This window comes from Columba livia, chromosome Z, assembly GCF_036013475.1.
Source record: "Columba livia isolate bColLiv1 breed racing homer chromosome Z, bColLiv1.pat.W.v2, whole genome shotgun sequence".
NCBI classification, from domain to species: domain Eukaryota; kingdom Metazoa; phylum Chordata; class Aves; order Columbiformes; family Columbidae; genus Columba; species Columba livia.
In genome coordinates, this window is record NC_088642.1 from 18685959 (window position 1) to 18711233 (window position 25275).

At 37.9% G+C, this 25275-nt stretch overlaps 2 protein-coding genes across 7 annotated transcripts in view; one reads left to right on the forward strand and one right to left on the reverse strand.

Annotated features, from left to right (window-relative positions):
- NLN (neurolysin) overlaps positions 1 to 1494 on the reverse strand; it is a 41801-nt gene extending 40307 nt beyond the window's left edge. For 2 of the 4 annotated variants that reach the window (XM_065047470.1, XM_065047468.1), the window contains exon 1: positions 577 to 739. In XM_065047470.1, the coding sequence (XP_064903542.1) occupies positions 577 to 608 (32 nt within the window). In that variant the 5' untranslated portion in view covers positions 609 to 739. Of the gene's footprint in view, positions 1 to 576; positions 740 to 1140 lie in introns of those variants that run through there. The other 2 variants (XM_065047467.1, XM_065047469.1) reach the window with 2 other exon arrangements.
- SGTB (small glutamine rich tetratricopeptide repeat co-chaperone beta) lies at positions 736 to 24634 on the forward strand. Of its 3 annotated transcripts, none has more exons than XM_065047479.1 (11): positions 736 to 906; positions 2186 to 2300; positions 7347 to 7450; positions 8197 to 8266; positions 11039 to 11138; positions 13449 to 13553; positions 16409 to 16547; positions 16639 to 16701; positions 19439 to 19476; positions 19716 to 19799; positions 21253 to 24634. In XM_065047479.1, exons 2-11 carry the CDS (start codon positions 2201 to 2203, stop codon positions 21362 to 21364), a joined length of 915 nt encoding a protein of 304 aa, XP_064903551.1. In that variant the 5' UTR covers positions 736 to 906; positions 2186 to 2200; the 3' UTR covers positions 21365 to 24634. The 3 variants fall into 3 exon arrangements, with proteins under 3 accessions (XP_064903551.1, XP_064903549.1, XP_064903550.1); XM_065047477.1 differs by having other exon boundaries at positions 746 to 906; positions 2180 to 2300; XM_065047478.1 differs by lacking the exon at positions 736 to 906 and adding an exon at positions 1096 to 1191 and having other exon boundaries at positions 2180 to 2300.
- The last annotated feature ends 641 nt before the right edge of the window (positions 24635 to 25275 follow it).

Genomic DNA, 25275 nt, shown 5'->3' on the forward strand with positions numbered 1-25275 from the left:
TCATACAACGTGAAATAGTGACCCATCTTTTTATGAAGCAAAAACACATAAACCCGTCTCAGTTCACATATATCTTGCCGAAGAGCCCTAATGCCACAGCTTTAAATCTCACTCCATTGTTTTCCTGCCCATTTCTCCCGCGGTGTGTCTGACACTCCGTGCAAGAGCTACAAGGCGGAGACCTCGCCTCGCTCACTGAGCCCACCTGGAAGTTGTACCTGACGGAGGTAACTTCGGGCAAGGCTGACTGCGGGAAACACGCCGGGAGCTGAGGCAATAAACCGCACGGGCTGTGAAGTTTCCTGCGCTATTGTCTGGGCCGCTCACCTGCCGCCCGCCCCGTCGGGTACTCGGAGCCGCCCCGCAGCCCCCGCCTCGGCCCGGCCGCACGGGGGTCAGTCAGCCGGGCCCCACGCCCGGACGCCCGCCCGCAGCCCGGGCCCGCTTCCCCAGGGACGAGGAGCCCCACCAGCCGCGCGCGACTCGGGGCTCTCCGCGCTTCCAGTCAGGCGGCCCCCACGCCGGAGAGCGGCTGCCGCCGCCAGCCGTGAGGTGCCCCGCTCCCTTCGTGCCTACCTGCGAGCCGCGCCCGCGCACAGGGCCAGCATGAGGAGGGGCAGAAAGGGCCGGCTCTACTCCAGCTGCCGCCCCGCCCTCTCGCCGGTGGCGGGCACAGCCCCCAGCCCCGCGCCGCCGCCCTGCGCATCCGCTTCCGTCGCCGCTTCGTCACGCCCTTCCCGCCGCCACCGAGCGCGCGCGCACGCAGCCGCCGCTCGCGCCGCTCCCCCCAGCACTCCGCGGCGGCGCGCGCGCCCGCCCTCGCGCCCGCCCTCGCGCCCGTTGCGCTTCGCAGGCGGCGGCGCTGGCAGGGACGGGCGCTGCGCGGGGCTCGCCGCGGCGCGCAGGGTAAGGGCGATGCCCCTCTCGGCGGCCAGCGCACGCCGCGGGGACGAAGCGGCCGCACACCGCCCTCTCGGAAGCCCTAGTCCCTGGAGCTCCGGGGTGGTGGGGCGGAGCGGGCACCCGCCGGGCGTTCGGTGGGCCCCAGGCGGCGGGAGGGGCTGGGCGGCGCGGCCGCTGTCCCCGCGGTGCCGAAGGGGGACCGAGGGCGGCGGGGAGCGCCGCTCCTGCGGGACAGACCTGACCTCCGGGCCTGAGCGAGCAGCCGCTGGCCTGACGCGGCAGTGGGAGGTGGGCGGTGGGGGGCACGGATCGCGGCGCCCGGCCGTGGCCGTGGCCGTGGGGGCGGGTCCCAGCCAGCGGGACGCGGTGCTGTCCGCCCGCTGGGGCACAGCGGCGGCCGCTTCCTCGGCCCTTCCGTGCGGGGAGCCCCGATCCGGCGGTGGCCGCCGCTGTGCAGCCCCGGCAGCCGTTCCCCAGCCGCTGTTGCTCCGTCCCCGCGGCAGCGGTTGCTCGGCGTGGGTTTGGCTGCACATCGGTTGGCTCGGAGGTGCTGAGAGAAAATGATGTAGAGAGGGCTGGCAATGGTCTTGCCATTCATTTGATGCTGGTTTTTAACCCGCTTTCCCCTGGCGACTGGATGAGGTTGTGCCGTTTTAAATCGAAATATTTTAAGGAAAAATAACTCAGAAAGTTGGAACTAAAATTTTCCCGAAAAGTTACGTAACTCCCAGCTGATGCTGAAGGCAAACCAGACGAAACCAGTAGTGCCACTAATCACAAGTGTGCACTGAGGTCACAGTGTTCCAGTTTTTTGTTCAAAGTGAACATAAATCGTTGAGCAGCATAACGACAGAGAATATTGTACTTTTTATTAAAGTAATTCCTTATGTCGTTACTTTTATCAATGTGTCTTTTTAATTGATTTTGACTTAAAGAAGTGCTCCTGCTTCCAAGTGCATGTGTTTTAGAAATAAAATCCAAACTAAATTAAAAAAAATAAAAATAAAAAAAAAGAAAAGTAAGTTGCTAAATTATTTTAGCTTTGGTGAATACTCCCACAGGAATGAATCTGAGGAAATCTATGCTCTTTTGCTGACAGTTAAACTATACGATTGTGGGAGTTCTCCATAATCCGTACAATTTAACCACTTGTTTCAAGGCATCATTTTATTGGGCTTTCTGGTGAAGGACTAGCTTTTGTATACTTCTTGGTGAGGTTGGTCGGAATACTCTAGGAATTCATGTTTCTGAAATAAGAGATGCCATTGTTTTTAAGGGATAGGAGAAACTCATCAAGATGTCATCCATCAAACGTTTGGTTTATGCAGTCATCCATTTCTTGAGAGAACAGAGTCAGATGGATACTTTCACTCCAGATGAACAAGAAAGCTTGGAAGGTAAGTGATAAAGGTGCTAATATATGTATGTATAATACCTACCCATATGTTAAATCGCATGATGTATATTATCATAGAAAGTAACTGGAGTGACCTAACTGAAACTGCCACCAAATATTATTGGTCAAGAAAATAATGATCTTCGTATTTCTGAGATTACTAATTTTAAAACATCTCTCATTTAAAAAACGTTCTAAAGTTACAAAATGTGTGCTGCCTTAATTTTGAGCAACAGATACTTTGAATCATATCAAGTTAAGCAGTGCCATAATACTGACTATGGTAATGATTTGTGTATGTGTCTGCTGATTCCTTTTTCTCTTTACTTTTAAGTTTGGTTTCTTTCTGCATTTTGTGTTTGATAATAGATGTGCTGGCAATGGAGGAGGTAAAACAATTACCATATATTGGTTTTGGTATATGAAAAGAACTACCATTTCATACTTGCAAGATTTCCATGTAATTTATGAGGGAGGCTAAGAGATCCTAAGAATACAGAAAATAAAATAAATGCTTTGCATTTCTTTTACACTTGAATAGTGATTCCAAAGAGCATATAGTAGTAAATACTTTCAATAGGGTATAGTTTCTGTTATAGATCCAAGACATATGGACGTAGCTACAGAAAGATGGACTTATGTGTGTATTCCTCTGTTGACAAACATGCATTAAGACTTTTTAACTTCGTAGCATCTGTCTTTCTCTTTCATACTGCTCTTATTCCTTTTCCCTAATTCCTGGAGACTTCATGGCATGTGGTATCACAATGTGGAATTAAGCGAGAGAAGAACAAAAAGTCCTAATTCTGGAGTAAGCTTTTCATAGCATCTATTTAAAAGAACTTTGCACTGTTTCAAGCAATCTTTGTATGACTCAATCAGAGGAGGGATTTGGAGGTAAGAGGGGGAAGTCTAGGACCAGCAGTGCAATGAACAACACCCAGGCCGTTAATCACTGAGTTACATGAAATCTGAGGTGAAGAGAGTAGACTTTACTGAGGTGCAAAGCAAGTCCTGCTTCTCATTGGCATACACTTAAAAATCTGAACATGTTGTGTGCTCCCTTCCAGTGTCATGGGGTTTTAGAGTGCAGTTGTTCACTAATGTAAGCAAGGAAGAAACATTTGTATCATGATATTCAAAGGATACTCCCAAAAGAATATAAGCCAAAATATTTGGGTTTACATCAGAATCTGTAGCATTTTGTACATTTGAAAAAGTGGTAGTCATCTGTGAATTTAACCTGTATCAGGCTATGATGATGTTCAGCTGATGAAAGAATGTTTTTAGAAGTCTTGTGAGAGATGGGAGTATTTATTTTGTTTTTATAATAAAACTGATGAACATTGGGTTATGACTGAAATGTACCTGATAATGTCTTAGAGCTGCCTTAGCCAATGTCTGTGTGAAGGAATCAACAATTTAAAGATTCTGTTTTCTGATCAAAAAATATTATCAAACCTCAGTTGTGCTTAAATGCTGATGTAGGATTTACCATTTTAATACAGATATGAAATCCTAATTTTAGAGCTGTGCCCTGCCAAAAGCATGGTACCATATGCTATGTGTTAGAGGATGGGAGGTGGTCATTCTGAATAATTGACTCATCTGAGTTGTGCAAAATATCTTTAGTGTGTGTGGCGTAGCAATAACATAAGTCCCACCCTCTGAAGTGTTTAATGTTAGGTGGAGACATAAGGGATAAAAAAATGTGACTAAAGATTTTCATTGGTACCTTGTGTCCCTCCTTGGTGTCTCTGAAAAGATAAAACATTGTATGATTAAGTGTCTGTGCCAAGAAGTAATTTAAACAGTTCTGATTCCCCAGAAAACAATAAAAGAGCTAGGACATTACAAATAAAATTGAGACTTTCTCAAAATAGAAGTCTAGCATGTATTACAACTCCATTTATATTGATAACCTGCATTCTGCATGTTTGAATTATACAGCAATGTCAATGATAGTGTGAATTTCCTCTGAGAATTTTGTACTTGCATAATGAATAAAAATGCCTTAATTTGAGAAAGTGGAATGATCGGAAGGTAGACTGGAGAAATATCCTCCTCTACGACCTAGGATCTAGAGCACTGGTATGGATCTCTGGTGGTTAATACTCAGCCATATTGGATGAACTAGAAACTTCGCTTCTTCCAAGTTATATTTTATACAGTGTGTTTAAATGGCAGTTATTTCTCTTTCCTGTTTATAGTTTCTATTTTTTATTTTTTTTTGTCTATGGCACCTATTTCTGTGGGATTAAAGCAGAATCTCTCTACAATGTGCACGAGGCTGTGATTTTTTTTCTTTTCTTCTAAGATCAGTGTACTGCAATGAATTTCTCTAATGCAGTGTTTCCAAAACAGTGGAATGCACTCCTTAAGGCAAGGGATGCATGTACTATTACATGTAAGATGATGCAAGGTGATATTGCGTACTAAAGGGGCCTCAACAGCCCAATTAATTTTCATTATTCACTGATGGAGAGCCTGTATGTCTGTTGTTATACCTTGAACAGCTTGCAGCTTGTGCTAGGATAGCAAAAAGTCCTGGAGCTCTGTGGGCTTGGGGATGCTGAACTGGGCTCCAGCACACCCCAAGAGCTCTTGTTGCCGGGTAATAGCTGTTAATGTGAGTCCCAGTTGTTCAGTAGGGAGGTAGGTGTCTGTACTCATTCACAGGGTAGTCAGCACAAGCTTCAGCAACTGTGTAGGCCTCTGAAAGTGTGTGTGACAGTGAAGGTAATTGGGAGAACAGATAACTTTGGCCTTTGAAATCAGACATGGGAAAAATCTTAGATTAATAGCTCATGTGGTGCAGCAAGTCTTTCCAAACTTGCTGACAGTATCAAGCTTGCAGCAGTTGACAGTGCCGCACCTTGATAATGGAATTGTGAGATGCTGTCAGTCTGGTCTCTTGGGATAATTTTCAGACAAAACCAAATTTTTAATCATTTGACTTTACTGGGGTCATGTTTTTATGTCACATTAAAACAGGGTAGTTATTGACCTTGTCACAATTTACTATGTCTTCTGATTTGGAAAAGTTTCTGGTTTGGCTATGTTTATTTTTACAGGTTTCAATTGTTGGCTTGCACGTTAACCAGTGCTCGTTATTCTAAGCTATGGATTAATCCTGTAAGAGCTCCTTATTTTGTTATACCTGCGATAGGTAGATTATAAGGATTATAAATTCAGTTTTTCAGTTAAAGGAGAAATGTGGGAGTTCACTGTAACAACTGATTATTTCACAGAGATGCATACTAGTAATAATACTATACTCAGGATTATTTTTTTTTGAGTATAATTTGCACTGCAACACTTTGCAGAAATCTCTTGTATGATAGAGAATTGGTGTCACAGACTTAATGCTTTGAGAAAGATAAAGGAGGGGGCTGTATTTTAAATTTATGCAAAGCTGAGGTGAGGCATTCAGGACAGGGAATGCCTTTAGCTTAAAATAAGCTTGAGGGGAAAATTTGTGAGTATACTATGGCAAATGGCTTCCTATTAAGTCATATAAGGAAAAATGAGGTATGTAATTCTACCAATTTTATTATATGCCTGGCGATAAGTACTATTAATATATAATTCAGAATTCAGCATAGTCAGTGATTACTTTACAAGAATTAAGATTTCTACATAGCAGGAGACAAAGGAGTTGAACCCAAATCCTTCAGCACTGTTACTGGGTAGTTTAGAACCTGGCAAATTGATACATTTTTAGCATTTAGAGGTTATAGGAGCAAGTAGTATGCATGTTTAACAATGTATTCAATTGTTACATGTTATCAACATTAATTTTGTATCATACTTTACTTTTTCTGGATAATTTCTTTTGTATGTTATCAGAGTTTTTAAAAAATTACAGCTTCCAAGTTTTAGTATTTATTTTATGTCTACTTCCCCCTCTCCTTTCTCCCAGCTTTGACATAGAAAATAGGGTTCTCAAACTGGCCTTACTATTGTTAAATTTCAGTAATTTTACTTCCCTAATTCTGGCTCAGTGTTAAGGTTCATTATAGTGCAAATAGAAATTCAAATTATATTTATTATATTAATATTGGACTGAAATTCAATTTAAATTCTAATATTCAGTTTTTACAGATACTTAATTTGAATTCAGTTACTCCTGGTTATCTGTAGTTTGAGTTTAAAAAGTCATTTCTCTGTTCAAACTTGGCTTTACAAAGACTCTTTTGTGTTCCTTCTTGGTTTTCAGTCTAAAATATTTAGATAATACACCTTAATAAAAAACATTCTAGTACATTCTCAAGATGATAGGGAAAATAATTTGAGATATTGTAATTGACAGAATGTGTATATATACAGAATTGTGTATAGTAATTGCCATTGATCTTCTTTTGCTGAAAAATATGTGAGTGTGTTTATAACTTCATTTAGGTATTTGGCTTTGATTTTTTTAGAATTGCTTATTGTGAGCGTTTTTGCATAATTGCAGGTTTGGGAGGGCCACTTAGTCCTTACACAACAGAATATATGAAAGGATATCGCACATACGTGATAGGATAAAGGCTTGTAATTAATGAAGCGTTTTATTAAGAGACAGTGTCTTCAAATCACTATGTTCCAAAAAAAGATAAGAGTAATAAGTATCTGGCATTTAATCTTTACAGTAAAGATGAGCCATTTTGTTGCAGCTATTGTGTTGCACAAATATATGGCAGTTGTGGTGTTTTGAGGTGGAGTGTGTGAGACACGCATGGTTGTACTATGAATTGTGAAGCTTTTGTTAAACCCCCACATTTTTGTGTTAAAAGAAAAAATAAATTAAATGTTTGAAAGAATTGAAATAAACGTTTTAAATCCATTTAAGAATAATAGCCTAACTGTATTCTGTACAGCTTATACTGTTTTTCAGCAAGTCAATTCTATGAGGACCAGGTAGCCTCTCTTTATTTTATGATCTGTTCCCAGAGCTGCTTTTACTAGCTGAATAAGGATGTGAGTCACAGCTTTATAAATAAATAAGTGAAATTATACTTCTATTGAGAATCTGGTGACTTTTTTTTTTTTTTTTTCTTGTAAGTTGCAATTCAGTGTCTGGAGACTGTGTTTAAGATTAACCTGGAAGATACTCATCTTGCACCTCCACAGCATTTGATAGAAATGTTCACAAATTCTTTTCAGAAGGTAAGAGTTTAATTTTTATTCTAGAGTTGCTCTGCCAATATGTACTAACATTTCATGTTGTGTACACAATCTTGAAGAGCTGTATTGGTCAAAATGACATAGAAACTTAAAGAAAAAAGTGAAATTTCCATAATAGCTAGCAGAATGAGAATCTTTTGGGGCAGAGGGAGGAATTAATTTCAGCTAGACAAGGAAAATTCCATATAGAAAATTACTAAACAGTGAATGTCTCATTCTCACTTGAAGGATTTTATCCTTCAGTTAAGCATTTTGCAATTCCCAGAGATAAGTGTCTGTGAAATGCAGACCTCAACTCCTTTGCAGTTTGCTGACGCTTCTTATGCCCTTCTGGAAATAATGTAGTTTTCCAGTTTTAAAAACATCTCCATGAACACTAACCTTAAAATGGGAGCTTCGAAAATGTGTACTCATTATACATGTTATATGGGATCCCGAGTACAGGAAGAACAAGAACTACCAGGATGGCAAATAGGAGAGTGAGAAGGAAGAAAACCAAGACTGTAGAAACATATCAGCGCTTTTCCCCTTGGCTTCCTTAAAGTGTGTGAGCCATAAGGTTTTTTTGAGTCATAGAAAGCAAGTAATCTTTCTCTTCTAAGGATATTTTAGTGATGTGTAGTTCTTTCATACTTCCTGTGCTCTACAGAAAATTTGGTTGCTTGTTGATACGATGCTGCCCAGGGCATATATTTTGTTGAAAAAAATCTTGGTTTGTTTACATACAGAATGACATGCTGCCTCTCTCAGATCCTTTTCCAGAGGATGTTCTAAAGGCTGACCAACTGAAGGATGAAGGTTTGTAATAAACATAGGAATGAACATCTTATGCCTTTATTAAGATTTTTGGTTATCATGGATAGTGGTAGTACAGCAGCTGAGCAACACACAAGTTGCACAAAAAATTAAACTTATATTCTCTGTTGATTGTTATGTTGTAAGAGGCCTAAGTGATTTGCTCCTTCTGGGGTTTAAGAAAATATAGTCTGTTCTCTCCCTCACTCAGGAGGTTGCTTAAAAACTAAGGGATAACACGTGAAGTCCTGGGCAACATTCCTGAGTAGTAGAATGAACAATTATTGTTGGGTATATTATAGATGTATATGTTTGTCCATAGAATTTCTATACACGTTTCTACTTCATATTGAAAAGGTTATGGGATGTCAAGTATTATGTGCCAACTGAATATTAAAACTTTGGTAAAAAGCTGACCCACCTGAAGCCAACAGACAAATTCTTGTGAACTTACGAGGGTTAGTATTTCACATATGTGAAGTAATTTGTATGCTCTGTAAAAACTGCAGAAAAGCCATTTGTTTATTTTCCCTTTGATATATGTTATTGCTGTTATGTGAGGAAAAGCAGCTGTACCATAGAAACCTTCACTAATGCTACCCAAGGAGGAATCCATTTTATTTCCCCCAGAAAAGAAGGGGGGGAAAAAGCATGTACTAATAACTGATACGAATTATTATCAGGTGGATTGATGCTCAATAAATCATGTTTTTATGACCTGTTGGATTTTCAGATATTTAAGTTTTATAGAAAAAATAAGTAAGTTTCTAATTGCAAAGAAGATTGAATCCTCTTAGAAATACCTATAGAAATTGGCTAATGAATAGCAAAACAGAATAAGATAGCTGATTTTTCTTTCTTGGTCATTATGAAGCCAGGAAATAATGTAATTTACTTGCCTATCATTGTGTATCACTTGACACTTTGGCTTCATGTAAGCTATGTAAGAGCACATATTGTGTGTAAGTTTGTATAGTGTAACAGTGGCTTGATACTAAAAAGTTCTGGGTATTACCACAGACAATAGGTAGTATTTTTGTTATAGAGGACACACATTCATAAGTATAACCATTTGTGCACTTATTTTGTCTTAAGAATTTTTGTCTGGTGCTAAAATAAAATATTACAGTTGCTTTTCCCTCTGTCCTGAATTGTGTAATCTCAGCAGAAATAGTAAGTCTAGCTATTTTCTGTTTTCCTTTAGCCAATATTGAGCTGGAGAGAGAGAGCACGAAAGGTACCCACTGATAGTAGTTCTAACTTAGTCCTGTACCCCGGGTCATCTTTAGTTCAGAGCAATATCAGAAATTCCAGCTTTGATAGTCATTGATGGCAGTTGTAGAGACATGTTAACTGCTGCAATCTTGTTGAGTGCAGTGAACTTGCAAGTCTTTATCTGACAACATGGTTTAGTGTACAGACCTTTACCTGAGATCAAAGGAATGATGTGTCAATGGTGGGCCTGTGAAAATGAGACAGATATGGTTAAATTCTGTGTATATTTTTTAATTGTGCAATTACAGTTTCAGTTTGCCTTCTCACTGCCAGGATTGCTGACTATAATACCACTATTGGGAAGAGGTGATTTTGTAATACCATGATAATAATTTAGTTATTTAAATCTGGTTTTGTTTGTTGAGCTCTCCATGTTCACAAAAACATTCAAGAATAGTTGTTTTCAGTTAGCACAGCTTGCTCCACAGTCTTTTGCTTTCTATCAGAGACAAAACATTGCACTGACCGAATTTTAGCAGTCTGTCTTTGTGCAGTTGCCTACATCTGTAGTAATCTGTTGACTTACCTCTTCTCTTGCTTATTTTGGGAGAAGGCTGAAATATTGTGCCAAAATTAAAGTAAGTCAGTGGAAGTCTGTCACTTTCCTGATGATTTCTTGTCATTTCTGGGAAACAACAGCTTCTTTAAGATCTAGCAGGCTGAAGATCTGTAGTCACAGGATCAGGGACAACCTTAAACTTGGGCATTCTGAACTAGGAATTTTTCTCTACTATTCTGTCATCAGGAAAGAAAGAAACTACCAGGACTGCCCTGTATTGGAGAGGAAAGAATGTGTAAGATATCTTTTGTTTTGAAAGACTTTACTCCAGAATTTTCTTTCTATAGAAAAGTTATATTTTTCTAGTTTCTTCACCAGACTTAAATAATACAAAATATAAAACTTCATTGGACTAGAAATTATGAGATTTGTGGATGAAAAATGTTACCTCTGAATCATTTTAGATTGCCTGTGCTATATATAATTTTCATTATCTTAATGAATGAAATATGTAGCACCACAAGGGCCTTATGTGCTTTGTTTTGCTTTTGTTTGATTTTCCGTGTTATATGGATAGTTACAAGCAAGTTGTTGAGACATGTGAGAAAATGAGACCAAAAAGGAATTGACACATAGCCTATTGGATTATGAGGCTTTCAAAGATGATAGCAAAGACTGAGTAATCTATATTAGAGTGGAACTGCAATTAAAATTATACTTCTGAACAAAGTGATCTTTGCTTAACAGCAGAAACTAGCTGGAAACTATGAAATAGCAAGATGAGAAGGGGAAAGTGTATGTGGTAGACTACAATGTACATTAAAAAATAGTAGATATTTTATTTGCATTATTTCATGCCAGTTCTATTCATAATCTTACCTATCTCAAAAGAGTGCAGTCATAACAACCTCATATAGAGGCTATATTGTGACTGCTTTATTTCTTTCATGCATAGCACTGTATCTTTTAACTACTTAAGAGCTTTTTATAATTTATTTCAGGTAATAATCACATGAAAGAAGAAAATTATGGTGCTGCAGTGGATTGTTATACTAGGGCTATAGAACTGGATCCAAACAATGCAGTCTATTACTGCAACAGGTAAAAACAAAATAATACACACTTTTCATTCCTGAACTTCATTATTTTAAAGATAAATTGTGAAGTAATTCAAAACAACATGAGGCTGGAAATCCCCACTATTCAGAAATTTATTCTATTGAATTTGTAAAAGATCTAAAGTGAAAATAAGCTCATTCAGCATATCTGTATGAGTTGAAGGTGTAATATGGGCTTTTAAATTACTTGTAGCACTTGAGATGAGGTTTTTGAGACTTAGGTTGTCCATATCAAATCATTATGTAAGCTATGATTCCCAGTCTCCTGAGAGTGGTAAGAGCCGTTTTTTCTGGTTTTCTAGTGACGCAGCTGCCATCTCTATCTCCACTACTATTTACTTTCCCTGGAAAAAATGTCATCCATGTAGGAATATCATTTTTATGATGACATGCTGAATAGTAACAAGGCTGCTGTTGTAGTTTCATTGCATAATCTATTCTTCACCATAGTGAAGACACAGTGACATAGGAGCAGATGAAGTCTGGAAGGGCACATTAACCCAGTAGTAGAAGTATGCTCTGTTGGTACACTGACCTGAAGACCAGCGTGAGAACAAAGGCAATATAGTCTATGAGCCCTACTGGAACTACCCTGCCTCTAGAGCCACTCTGCTCTACACCCTTCAGTGCGTCCGTTACCAGAAGGATATATTAATTTAAGTGCTGTCAATCTGGCCTTGTGACACTGTACCCAGTGGATTTTTCTATTTTTGGAGCTGTACTTCCATTACTCTGGAGTTTAGTTAGTGATAAATAGAGGTGAAAGCTTCGGTGTTATGTGGCAAGCACAAAGAGAAAGGAAATGCACAGTTTACTAATATTTTATGTCTTTAAGATGGCAGTTCAAAGTGTATATAATCTCTCTTCCTTGAGAAAACTGATCACATAAGTGATTTTAGGTACAAAATGGAAATGTAAGACCAAATTCAAAAGCCTTCCAAAATCACTGAACGCTTCCTCTGCAGAGTGGGCTTAAGCACCAAATCTGTAACTGGCAAAAGTAGAAATACTTCACTCTGTGTGTTGTACTGTCATATATCACATTTGTGAGAACCAAAATGAATCTTGATGTCAGTAAGCACAGTACTGCATGAAGTTATTGAAAAGAAGACAGGCAGATGCTTGGAGTTTTGTGGGTGAAGTGGTATTTGAATATATATAGGCCTTATTCTTATCTTTCTTGAGCTAGTTTGGGAGCAATGGAAATATACTGTCTTCAACAGTATTGCTTTTTACTCACAGCAGTGAGAAAAAGAGGGCTGAGATGCTTTTAAAGTTTTAACTGGCTTTATAATCTTTCTGTAAACATGGAAAAAACATTTTCTGTTCAAACACCTGAGAGAATAATCGTTGTCCACAGCTTTTATCCATACATCTTCACTGGCATCTGTGGAGCTGGACAGCTGCTAAACAACCTAAATATTTAAAATATATAAGTAGTCCCAATTGGAAGAAACTTTAATCAGAGTCAGAAAAACCTTGCAATTTGGAGATTATCACAGGAGAAAGGGTTGAATATAGTGATGATTGTAGCATCTGACTTTCCTAATAAGAATGCTTTATACAGCATTTATACTACCATAGTTTTTTTAATCAAGGAAGAGCAAACTAGAGTGTTTTGAGACCTTCCGAACTGGGCAAATTTTTAATATTAATCTGTCCAATGTCCTTTTTAATTTGGGCAAGTTTTAAATCTCATTATAGAAAAGTCTGCAGCACTTAGTAGTTCTCTAGTATAGAGATGGAATTGTAATTTAGTAATTCAGAGATTATTGAGAAGTGTTATCCTGATTTACTTGCAAGCATGAGTAGCCTGATAAAAAAAATAAGTAGGGGAAAATCACAGCATTCCTTTGAATGGCAGTAAAACTATACTTCTTGATGGAAGACCCCAACTGTGTAATATACTTCTGCTTAATGATTTTATGTAAACTACTACTTGAGAGTTTCATTTTTTGTAGCAGGTTTTATGTATTTTGTGCCTAGTCATATACTGGATCTAAAACAGTTCCTTATAATTGTCTATGCTTTGTGTCCTTAAAGGTGAATGTGTGTTCTCCAGAGCACTGCTCTAGCACTACACTTGAGCACATACTTAATTCAGAACATTTGCCTGTCCGACTTAATTGAGGAAAGCTGAGGCATTGCTTAAATAGTGAATGAAAAGTCAGTAAGGTTAAACAAGTCTAAAGTTAAGTCATGGACATGTGAATATCTAAGCTTGGTCTTTGGTTCTGGGTTTTTTTTGTGTGTGTGTTTTTGACAAAATTCTCTCCCTTCCCTCCCTTCTTAGGGCTGCTGCTCAAAGTAAGCTCAACAATTACCGGGAAGCAATAAAGGATTGTGAGAGAGCTATAGCTATAGATCCGAAGTACAGCAAAGCATATGGGAGAATGGGGTAAGCTAATACAAATCTGAGTAAACATTGAAGACCCAAGTGTAAATCCTCATAGGTGTTCTGAAATAAGTGGAGCTAGGTTGTTTCACTTAGCTGACATTCTGGTTCTGAAAGTGTAGCAATTTTCTGAATATGACCCTATCAAGCTGTCAGTTTTAAGTTTTATACATGGTTGATCTCAGCCTTTTCAGGTCATATTTCATCAGTTTATGTTTTTTTAATTTCAGTTTATCAATTTCGCAAATTTAGTTTAGAAAGTCATTATGTGTTTTTTTTCTACCTCCTACATAGTTATGAGTAATCAAAATTCTGCGGCTGGAATAGTGGAAGTGTTAATGATGCTGTTAGATAACAGAATCCTGAAAGTACAGGGATAGCAGGAATAGAGGCTTAATTTTTCAGTTCAATAGCTCTTTGGAAGCAGATAGTTTAGCACAACTAAGCTATGTCTCTTCGGTAGTTTTTCTTTGTCCTGTCTGTTAACAGTATAGCCTCTATAGGCTGTGGATCTGATTAAGTACTACCTGAAAAAAAAAAGTCAGGAATGTTCTGAATGGAATAGCTATTTGAGTGAAGGACCATTTTACTAAGATGTGTAGCTTTAGATTTTCAATAATTAAACATATTGTGGGTGTATGGCTGCATGCTGCATAAGGCTTTTGAGGTCATACCTATACTAGTAAATTAAAAAATGCTTGGGATTGTTTGGTAGGTCAGCTGGCACAAAATGGCTCATATCTATGTTATGAAAGTCTAGTTTGCAGTATAGAGCGGCCACATCATGCCTATTGCTAAATTGCATTGGTCTGTGTTAAATTCTGAACCATGCCCTGAAATCATCTGGGTAATGCTTGTTTGGCTGGAACAAAACCATGCCAAGGGACATTAATTTAAGATCAATGATGGCTGAATTCTATCACTTGAAAACTTTTCCCAGGACAGTTTATTTTACTAATACAAATGTAGCCTGTCTTTGAGATGAATAATTTCACTTGAAATTTTAGAGATTGTTGAAGTGGTTTTGTCGTATTTAACTGTCATTACATAGTTTCTTCATATAGGATAATCCGAGATCCCCTGATTTCTATGAGGTGGAGCGAAGTTACAGGCTGATTTAATTGGAAACTGGAGGTTATCTTAGATTTTAGGTGTAAGACCAGCATGCCTTTTGATACACAATGTAAGTGGGATCATTCTTGGGCAATCACGCTTCTCTTTTTTTGATTGTCTAGTTGTTTTATAGAGGATATATTTTGAGCTACAAACCATTGTTTAAATCAGCAGATGGATATAATAATACATTTGGTGTAGCCTGAATGAGGAAACTGTGCTTTTTTAGTAATAACTGGAAAAAAAAAAGTGCAGTATTCACCTTCTGAACAAAAAGTCCTTATGAGAAAGCTGTGGTTTCTGACTGCATTATGCAGGCGTATCAGTTTTTCTCAGGGCTAGACAGAACTCTTTTTATGTCACAGAAAGATGCAGAAGTGCCACAGAAATATGCAGAGAATGGGAACCATGTAGACTGTTACAGTGTTACTTCCAGCATGACCCCAAGAGAGGACCTGTCTGGGTAGGAATTGTGAGCAAAGAAACTGTCACCCACTCTTCCGACTTGTACTGTGTTCCAAGAAGCAGAATTTTACATACTAGCTCTGTAAAAGAAACACTGTTGCATCACAGAAATACCTGATTGCATTTCTTGTCTGGTCAGAAACTATTTGGGCAAGTTAATGGGCCAAAAGTGAGAATGGTTTTTATGGGAGTAACTGTGTTAAGACAGAAAACATTAATATTGCGTGGGTTCCTCCAGGAGCTTTATTGGAAACTCCTGGAGTTTCACACTGTTAGTGGGTTCATCATCACTGAAAGTAATGACTCTGACTGATACATCTTAACACACTGAGGTCTCTTGCCTGAGGTAAGACTAAAGTCTTGTTAGTGGGCATTAGCACAGGCTTATCAACACAGTCTGTGTAGCTCAGCACATACCAAACAGGGACTGGAGCGGAACATAGGTTACATAGATCTTTCACAAAATGTGGAAAAGATCTGTTTAGTTTTGTGGTCAGTATAAATTGAAAACACAGTAGAAGATAGAACTGCAACTGCAATCAGATGGACTTCTGGAATAGCCCCAAGAAAGATGATGTTTTAAATGTAGTAGCTAATTGAATCTGAAAAGAAATATTGTTTCAAAAGTAGTAGATCTGTCCTGTGCTCTCCTGAACTGCTGGAAAAGAATCTTTTTCAGAACATTAAGCAGACTTCCTTGATACAAGGGTTTCTTACAGCATATTACAGATGTTACTGCCATCCTGCATAACCCATTTGTCAAGCTGTTGAAGATCCAAAAAGAGAACCTTGCACTGACCCTAAGACAAAAGTTTATTATGCTGAAACTTGTAGGTCTAGTATTTAATTTCTTGAAGCTGCAGAATTCACGTTGAGAGTACCATCACCCTACTTACCCATGTACCCTTCTGAATAAGCTCTTGGATCAAAAGGACCGGAGGAAACATAGAGGAATTCCTGAGCTTAGGCAAAAAGTCATGGATGCTGGATCCAGCTTGTGCTTTCAAAAACAGACTAAATCACTTGGTGATGCCAAGGAGTTTTTAATGTAACTTGCACATATATGGAACTGACAATGCAACAATAATTCTTGAGGGATCATCTCTTCTGCAAAAATAAGTGCTTCCACTAAGTGGTAGTAACACAATAGCAAAACTTGTTTTAACTTAGTTCTCAAGCTAAAAACTAGTTTTGAAATACTGTTTTACTTAGAACAGAAAATATCAGTATCTTTTGATGGTCATTTATGTTCTACCCAGGATTTCTTTATTCCACATTAGGTTGGCTCTGACCTCAGTGAATAAATATGAAGAAGCAGTTACCAGTTACCAAAAAGCACTGGACCTTGATCCAGAGAACGACTCTTATAAGTCAAACTTGAAAATAGCAGAACAGAAACTAAGAGACATGTCCAGTCCTGTAAGTTCTCTCTGTATGTTTATTTACAGTAGTTTTAACTGAGATTTTGTAGGTGAACTTATTTTCAATTGCCCCTTTTTTTTTTTTGTAGACTGGAACTGGACTTAGTTTTGACATGGCAAGCTTGATAAACAATCCTGCCTTCATTAGTATGGTGAGTATATTTAAAGCTTTACATTATACTGTTTTTACAACTGAAGTTTTAAGAACAGTTCTTGTTTAATAACACAAGCAACTTCAATGCTTATTATTATAATGGCAATGGTTTCATTATACTGAATTTAAACTTTTCTAATTTATTTTACACTCAAAACAAGAGTAAAGTATCAATCTCCTATAATGCCTCTTATTTCCAATTCATTCTATCTTACTTATGAAAAATGATGCGCATAAATTAGATATGCTGGTTTTATAGATGGCATAATAGTAAAACACTTGTCAACAGTGTGGTGAAAATGTCTTTTCTATTCTCCACATAGCAGTTAACAATTAATGCCAAGAAGTCACATCTTAAGTTGATTCAGATGCAGTCTACCCAAGAGTAAAGTAACTCTACTTAGGGACAACTACCCAAGAGAACTTTGCGTTCTTACTCTTTCACATGATTCCTGACATCCTTAAGTGTGCAAAACTTCATGAGATGTGCAAACAGTGAATATAAATAATATATAATGCATTCTTTTACTTCTAGTATAATGGCAAACTGTGGTTTTGATCCTCAGAAGTTTTTCTTAGCTCAACAGTATGAATTAACTTTGAAGAATGAAATTTGGAGAAAAGAATGCAAAAATAATGTATTTCCTTTGAGAACTCAGTGAAAACTTTACTGCCTCTCTGGTAGCTTCATTAGGTCAGGATGTTTCAACTAGTGTTTCTGTGTGGAAAAGCAATCCTTGAAATCAATATATCTGGTCCGATACCATGGTCCAAATAATAGAGATGGTAGGCAAAGAAGCAGTGAGTGAGTTCTCTACTGGGTTTAGTGATTAAGTAGCACTGGAACTCTGTGTTCACTGGCCACATAACTTACTCAGTCTGTATCTTTTTAGAGTCTAAGATACACTTTTAGATATGGAGCTAACTATAGAGAAAGGATTTTTTGCGTCATTTCCAAACAACGCCTGGTCAAGTGCATATAACACAGAGCATTCAGCCAGGAACAAATGCATTATTTTCCTGTGGTGTAGTTTTTTTGTTTGATTTTAAGGGAAAAAAAATGACTCACTGTATGACCTTGAGAAAGTTATTTCTAGCCTCCATTTTGGGTGTATAAGCTACATCAGATTTGTTACTGATGGAAAGAAATGAGAGATCCTATATTACCCATAGAACTGACCTGAATTTGGCATTTCATATCATTTCATATCCAACTGTAGACCAGAGAAAAGAGTTGATTAATTTTTGAGACATATAAATGTGGAGATATATCAACCAATAAAATGAATATTTGTATATATAACTTTTTTTTTAATTCCCTTAAAAAGATAGTGAATAAGCAGATACTGCATTGTGCCTATTGATCTTGTATTCACACAGACACTGATTTCTGTAAGGAATTATGGTACTAGCTTTAAAACATGATTAGAATAGAATAGAATAGAATAGAATAGAATAGAATAGAATAGAATAGAATAGAATAGAATAGAATAGAATCATAGAGTTGTTTTGGTTGGTAGATACCTTTGAGTCCAACTGTTAACAACACTGCCAAGTCCACCTCTAGGCCATGTCCCTAAGAGCCTCATCTACACATCTTTTAAATACCTCCAGGGATGGTGACTCTACCACTTCCCTGGGCAGCCTGTTCCAATGCCTGACAACCCCCTCCAGGAAGAATTTTTTCCTAATATCCAATCTGAACCTCCCCTGGCACAACTTGGGGCCATTTCCTCTCGTCCTATCACATGCTACTTGGGAGAAGAGATCAACATCCACCTCATTAAAACCTCCTTTCAGGTAGTTGTAGACAGAGATAAGGTCTCGCCTCAGCCTCCTTTTCTCCAGGCTGAACAGCCCCAGTTTCATCAGCTGTTCCTCGTAAGATTTGATGTCCAGACTCCTCACCAGCTTCATTGCCCTTCTCTGAACTTTCTCCAGCACCTCAATGTCTTTCCTGTAGTGAGGGGCCCAAAACTGAACACAGGATTCAAGGTGGGGCTTCACCAGTGCCGAGTACAGGGGGACGATCACTGCCAGGGTCCTGCTGGCCACACTATTCCTGATACAAGCCAGGGTGCTGTTTGGTTTATTTTATAGTATCTGTCCATAAACACCCTTACACTATGGTAAATACAAAGTGATTTTTGAGGTATCTTACGAGAAATTTAAATAGCCTCATGCTTACTACAAAGTAAGAAGACCTGTAATTACCACAGAAGATACATATTACCACAAACCACGCTACAAAAAAAGTCCACACTCTGGTTTGCTCTGCAGTATTTTGTGGATACAATATTAGCAGCTGATAGTCAGTGGTAACAGTAGTTGCAAACCTGATTTATCCAGGCTGGGAATCAAAAAATACAGACCTTCCTGCAAAAAGCCGAGTAGAACACCTTTGTCCTTAGAAGCCTTAAGTTTGTGGGGTATTTTTGGTTGGTTGGGTTGGGGTTGTTGGTTTTTTTTTAGTTTTTTTGGTACTGGGTTTTTATGTTTAATGTCATATTTTTCACGTCTGAATCTGTAATCACTATTTTTTATTTAATATGTAACAAATTGTCTCAGCTTCATATCCTTGAAATATTTTTTGCTGGGGACCATGTATGTCTGTGCACATAAACTTAGCTTAATTTTGTAATAAAACGCAGAATACAGCACGTGGATTTTTTTGTTTCTAGTACAACCTAAGTAGTAAATGTGTTATAATTTCAACTATATATTGTCTATTTTAGGCAGCAAGCTTAATGCAGAATCCTCAAGTTCAACAATTGTAAGTATTTAAATGGAGTAATGTTGAAATAAATGTCTTTTAGGAGTTTAGTAAGAGGAAAGGTGGATAGTACTGTATTCCTGAAAATGTAGTTTTAGTTTTGCATGCTGTAAATAAGACTACCGCAGTTTCTTCTTGCGGCTTATTTCTTCCCAGCAATTCAAAAAAGAAGTACAGTTTATTGCATATTGTAAAGGTCCATGTATATCCCAATGCCAACACTGTGCTAACTGTTCCAGAATGTCGGGGATGATGTCAAATGCCATTGGTGGCCCTGCTGCGGGTGTTGGTGGCCTGTCAGATTTGTCCAGCCTGATCCATGCGTAAGTGTCATGAATTGCAGTTTTAACTGTTCCATTTCTAGAAGCATCATTGTTCAACATCTATTTAAAAGGGATAGTGTCCAGCCCATTATACTGTGGCCTGCCCCTATTTTATGCCTGATTATTATTAAAAGAGAGAACTTGAAGACTCATTTTCCAAGATCTTTTTTGTTTGCTTTGTACAATTCCATCAATTGGAATGACTGAACTGTGTGCTCAGTTTCAATTTCTGTTTCTCATACACTGTTTAGTTGCTAAATGCCACTTATTAAAAATGCTCCTTTAAATCTTTAAGTACTCCTACACATGCTTGCAATTTGTGTTGATAAATGTACTATCTGATGTCCTAGACACTAGTTAGAAAAGCTACAGATTTATTTAGCACAGGTTGCAACAATTTCTGCTTTGGCATTCCTCCATTTTGACTAGGAAGGCTTCACCACAAAAACCAGGACCCAAGTCTTTTATAGTACAATGATGGTAATCCATCTGGAAAAATCTGTACAAAACCATGCAATTTGTTTATATGGCATGACTTCTTAAAAGGCATACAATTTTACTTTATTTCAGCATTCCAGTCTATTTCAAACTGTCTTTAGGTTTTGCTCCTTCAGGGCAAGAAGTAATTTATAATTCACATCACAGCCAGGAATGTGCCCCTACAAAATCATGGACTGTTTTCACAAAAAAAAAACATGTACTACACCTAGATCTGTGAAAATGGTGGCTTGCCTTCATCCTGCACTGTGGTTTGAAGAAGTCTTGATAATTTGCTATTTGGGCAAAACACAGAAGTTACCGAGAAGCCACGCCAGGCTATTAATGAAATAGTATGTTTTACTTACCTGCTATTTCTAGTAAACTCGTGTGATGCTTGTCTTTTTACATAGAATTAATCCCACCTATTAATTTAACTCTTAACCTACAACAGTTATGGAGATGGATCTATCATTATTTCTGTCATACAGGACATAAAGATGTAATTTTATGCTTGCTTTCTAATGATGGTTTGCTCACAAGTACAAGTTGGCAGCTGCACACTGTATTTCTGGAAAAAATAATAGAAGGTTGCACTTCAACTGCAAGAGTAGTTTTCTTAAACAACTAGAATGGATCCTCTCAAAAAGAAGGAAGCAAATCACTGTGGTAGATTCGTTATTCAATTCTAGTTTGATCAAGTAAAGTAATACTTTGTCCTTCATATGATCAAGCAGAAGTAATAGTCCGAAATAATGAAAATGAAGATCTGATGTTAATCCTGTTTGGAGGGACTTTAACTAGATAAAGTCATAACACTATAGATATCTCAATTAAGACCATATAGCAAGTTATCTTTAGTCTTAACTTCCATATAACGCAACCTTTCTGTTGTATTAGGTTATCCTGTTTTCTAACAAATGCTGCTTGTCAGTTTTTTTCTCCTGTTGACTTTACTTAAAACTGTTCAACACAGGGGGCAGCAGTTTGCACAGCAGATACAGCAGCAAAATCCTGAGCTCATAGAGCAACTGAGAAATCATGTCCGGAGCAGATCTTTTAGTGGCAGCACTGAAGAGCATTCCTGACTTACAGAAGGCATGTGAATTGGAATGGTATATAACCCCAAAATGCATACCATAGTTAGTAGCAAAAGCACCATTGTAACTCTTCTGCTTGAATAGAAGACAGAAAATTCTTTGTGCGTGTTTGCAAACGAGAATAAATCTGTTAAACAGATCTATTGCACATAACTCAGAACATATCGTTTATGTATAGTTAACTCCTCTGAAAATTAATACACTAAATAGGTGGTTTATTGAAATCTCTTTAAGTAAAAGTGATTTTCAGTATGTGCATTAGATTGATCTCCAGGGCTACTGAGTGTGGAGTTTTGCAGTGGGTGATCTTGCATAACAGCTTGATTCTAACATCCTAGTGTAAAAGGCATAGTATTCTTATGCTGAAAATCTTTATGGCTGTACTCCTTGTCAAATATTGAAACAATAGGCCCATCTGGTGTGCCCTTTCATAATGAGCATCAATCAGTGGTAGAGTATAGAGTGTACTTAAAACTAATGATTAAAAAGTTTTTCTTTAAGCCTGTGGGAGGGGCTGTTGTTAGTAACATGAAATAATACTCAACTTCATTGGGCAGGAGGGAGGGAGATGATTGCATTTGAAGGAGTACCACAAATTGTAGAGAAAGAGGACACTAATCCCAAGTAGGACAATACAGATAAACCAAAATGGAACTTGGCTTGGGAAAGAGTATTAAGAAGTTTTAGGCTTTTCTACTGCCATGTATACCCTCAAATCATGATGGTAGCCCTGGAGGTCAGCATTATGGCACTATTTTCCTAGGCATGGCAAACTGTATTACATTCTGTATGTATGCAGTGTTTAACATAAGCTTAAAATTCTTAACTGTAATAAGCTGAAACTCATCCTATGACTGTACAAATAACTAGTACTGAAAATTTATCAGAAAAATAACTGCCTTAGAAAGAATGATTCTCTTTCTATTCTTGTGTGATAAATCACTGGCTTAAATAAGGAACTTTTTTGTTTGTTTCATTACACATACCCATTTTAAGTGATGGTTATATGGTCAAGTTAAAGATTTTTCCACTCTGGTATTTCTGTTCCTATCTATATACATATTTCTGTTCTGGTACAAGGCACATTTGTTTTTACTCCAAGGAGGTTCTCAACACTCACACATTTTTCTTGGTTTATCAAAACTAATTTGAGAAGCTTGCTTTGGTTTCTAAGACAAGGTGACCTCTCCTGGCCAGTTAGACTGGAGAAGGTACGTGGAGAAGTAACAATAGACTGCCAAATGGAGAAACACATAGGAACTCCTGGACCTCCGACATGATAGCTGACTCATCTTGTGGTCAAAAAAGAGCACCTCAGGTAGAAACAATTGCAAAAATTTGGGGATAACTTATGTACTTGACTCTAACAAATGCTACTTGTGCACCTATTATATTAGTCTTCCCCTACTAAAAAGGGGGAGCAATGTTGGAGGAATGCAGCTGGATCAAGAAAAAATGAAAACTGAAGAAAACACAAAAAGAAAAAATCTGTATTACCATCTGTTGAATAAAGACATAAAGCTTAATAGAGCAACTCAAACAACTGTAAGACATTTCATACTTTATTCAATAGAGCTTGCCTACACACAGCATTAAAATACTTTTTAAAATTCTCTATGTAAGTTGATGTAGCTGCCTTTTTGAAGGCTGTAGAGATACTTAAGCTTTACATTAAATGCATTTCCAAGCAACAGCTTCTGGCAACATGTGAGGAAAAAGAAAAAAAATCTTAACAGGCTTTTTTTTTTTCAGAGGTAGTTCAGATCCTGAATCTAATCTGTTTAAGAGAACTGCTACTTATGTTCAGTTACATTTATTAGGACAGGATATGATTTACAAGAAAAGTCTATGGAGACTGTAGGTGGGATACAACTACTGTACTAACATTGCTTGGAGTAGTGTGTTGTGTCAGGAGAGAAGCACTGCTCCTAGCATATCGCCTGTTAAGCTTCACGGTTCCCCTTAGTTCTATTTAACACTTTCAACTGCTCAAAGTGAGCTTTACTAACTTTGATAAGGGGAACCAATAAATGCAGAGTAGACTGGACAGCATTGCAGTCTCTGTCACTGAACTTATCCCTACTTTGTGAGAGCAATCTTCAAGCGGTCAGTTGCTCTTCTACTTTAAGATGAAAAGAGTGTGAAGACCCTCTTGAGAGTTCCTTGAGAACTACAAAATATGGTAATATTCAAAGACTGGCTGTAGAAGCTGTACTGTCAAGTACAAGCGCTATAGCTTACTGGATTTATGGGATAACTATCCCCAAGGTTAAATGGATGGAAAGCATTGGTTAGTTATCTGAAAACTGCTACTGAAATCAATGTTATAGAGTGATAACTTTCATTTCATGTGCTACAATATTGTCATGTTCAGGTTTTATTCCGGTACAGATAATATGTAACCAGAGTATTTATTAAAACATTGATGGCATTAGCTAACCAATGTGCTGCAACTGGCACAATACTTACCTTGTAAACATTCTTTGTTTCTTGTATATTGACAGAAAGGGCTTTATTGCCGAAATAGAAAACAGTGAAACCAATAACAGGAGCTGTCATTACATGCTTTTCCATTTAATTCAGGAACAGAGGGATCATTTATGCTTAAGTCTATTTTGCCTTGAATAAGCTAAATTTTTTCTCAGTCATGCAATATGTCTTAATCACAGGGTAAGGAAGGAATCTTTTCCTGTGTAATAACTGCACTTTGTTTTGCACTAAAATTTTTCATCCTGCTAGTTCAAATGGTAAACAACAAACTCCCTAATTTATTTTATTTTAAGGTCAATTGCCGTTTATCATTCAACTGAACAAACAGGCATTTAACACCTCATTAGTTTTGTGTTATCACTGTGCCATCAGCATATAAGTGTGATAATTGTTAGAGAAGAAAATGTTTTGCACTTAAATTATAAACTCTTGTAACCTACTTGCATGGAAATATATTCTTCTAACTATGCCTGATCGTAAAAACACCTAATGGAATATTTGGCTTAGAAATTGTTTCAGTTGAACTTTTCGTTTTGTAACAAGTACAAAGTAAAATCATTAATGCATACTGTGAAAGAACTAAGTCTGTGGCTTTGGATTCATACACTGTTACAAGGCTACAGAAAGTCATACTGGCAAAATGCAACTTGTCTACTATTTCTGTATCTCTCCTACCTCTTAACTAACATGGTTACATCTCCTTCAACTTGTGTCAGTTTAACTTGAAAATAGATTATAAATAAAGTTATTTCCATTTTTTTGTGTGGATAGTTGTTGTACTGTTTTAGTTTGTTGATGTTATCTAGAGTAACAGGCAAATAACGTTATTTAAAATACCTGTTTATGTTGGTTGCTCTGTATTTTATTAGATGTGGAAGATACAGTTGCGTTTGGGGGTGTTGTTGTTTGTTGTTGTTGTTTGCTTCGTTTTCCCCTGTATGGACTCATGCCCTCAATTTAGTAAGCTGGTCCTAAATTTATCCAATAGTATAAGATTTAATTTTATACTTAAAGATTTTATACACAGGAAAGCCTTAAGTAAAATACTGTCAAAACTAAGGTCACCAGTAGGGTAGCTGAGAAATATGACAAGCCACTGAGTAGAATCTTTAACGCTAGTTTAAATAATGTTAAACCTTTGTGTGACCTTAGATATTTCAGCAAAAAATATTTCCGTCTTTTGCCAAAAGAAAGCTAGAGAAAAATCCATTTCAGTGCTTAAACAAGTCCTGAATTCTTTCCTGCATATGCTTTGGAGAACTTGATCTAGGGTGGCCATGCAGGGATTTTCTCCTCATTTTCCTAAAAATCTACTTAAATGCCTCTGGCATGGGAAGAATAATTTGCACCACCTCAATTTAACAATTAAAAAAAAGTCTGAGTTCTGCCATTTTAGTCTTCAGTTCCCT

Coding starts and splice junctions, on each gene's coding strand:
- SGTB (XM_065047479.1), top strand. CDS start 2,201: ATGTCATCCATCAAACGTTTGGTTTATGCAGTCATCCATTTCTTGAGA. Junction 7,451..8,196: donor TCACAAATTCTTTTCAGAAG/GTAAGAGTTTAA, acceptor GTTTACATACAG/AATGACATGCTGCCTCTCTC. Junction 19,477..19,715: donor AATCCTCAAGTTCAACAATT/GTAAGTATTTAA, acceptor TAACTGTTCCAG/AATGTCGGGGATGATGTCAA.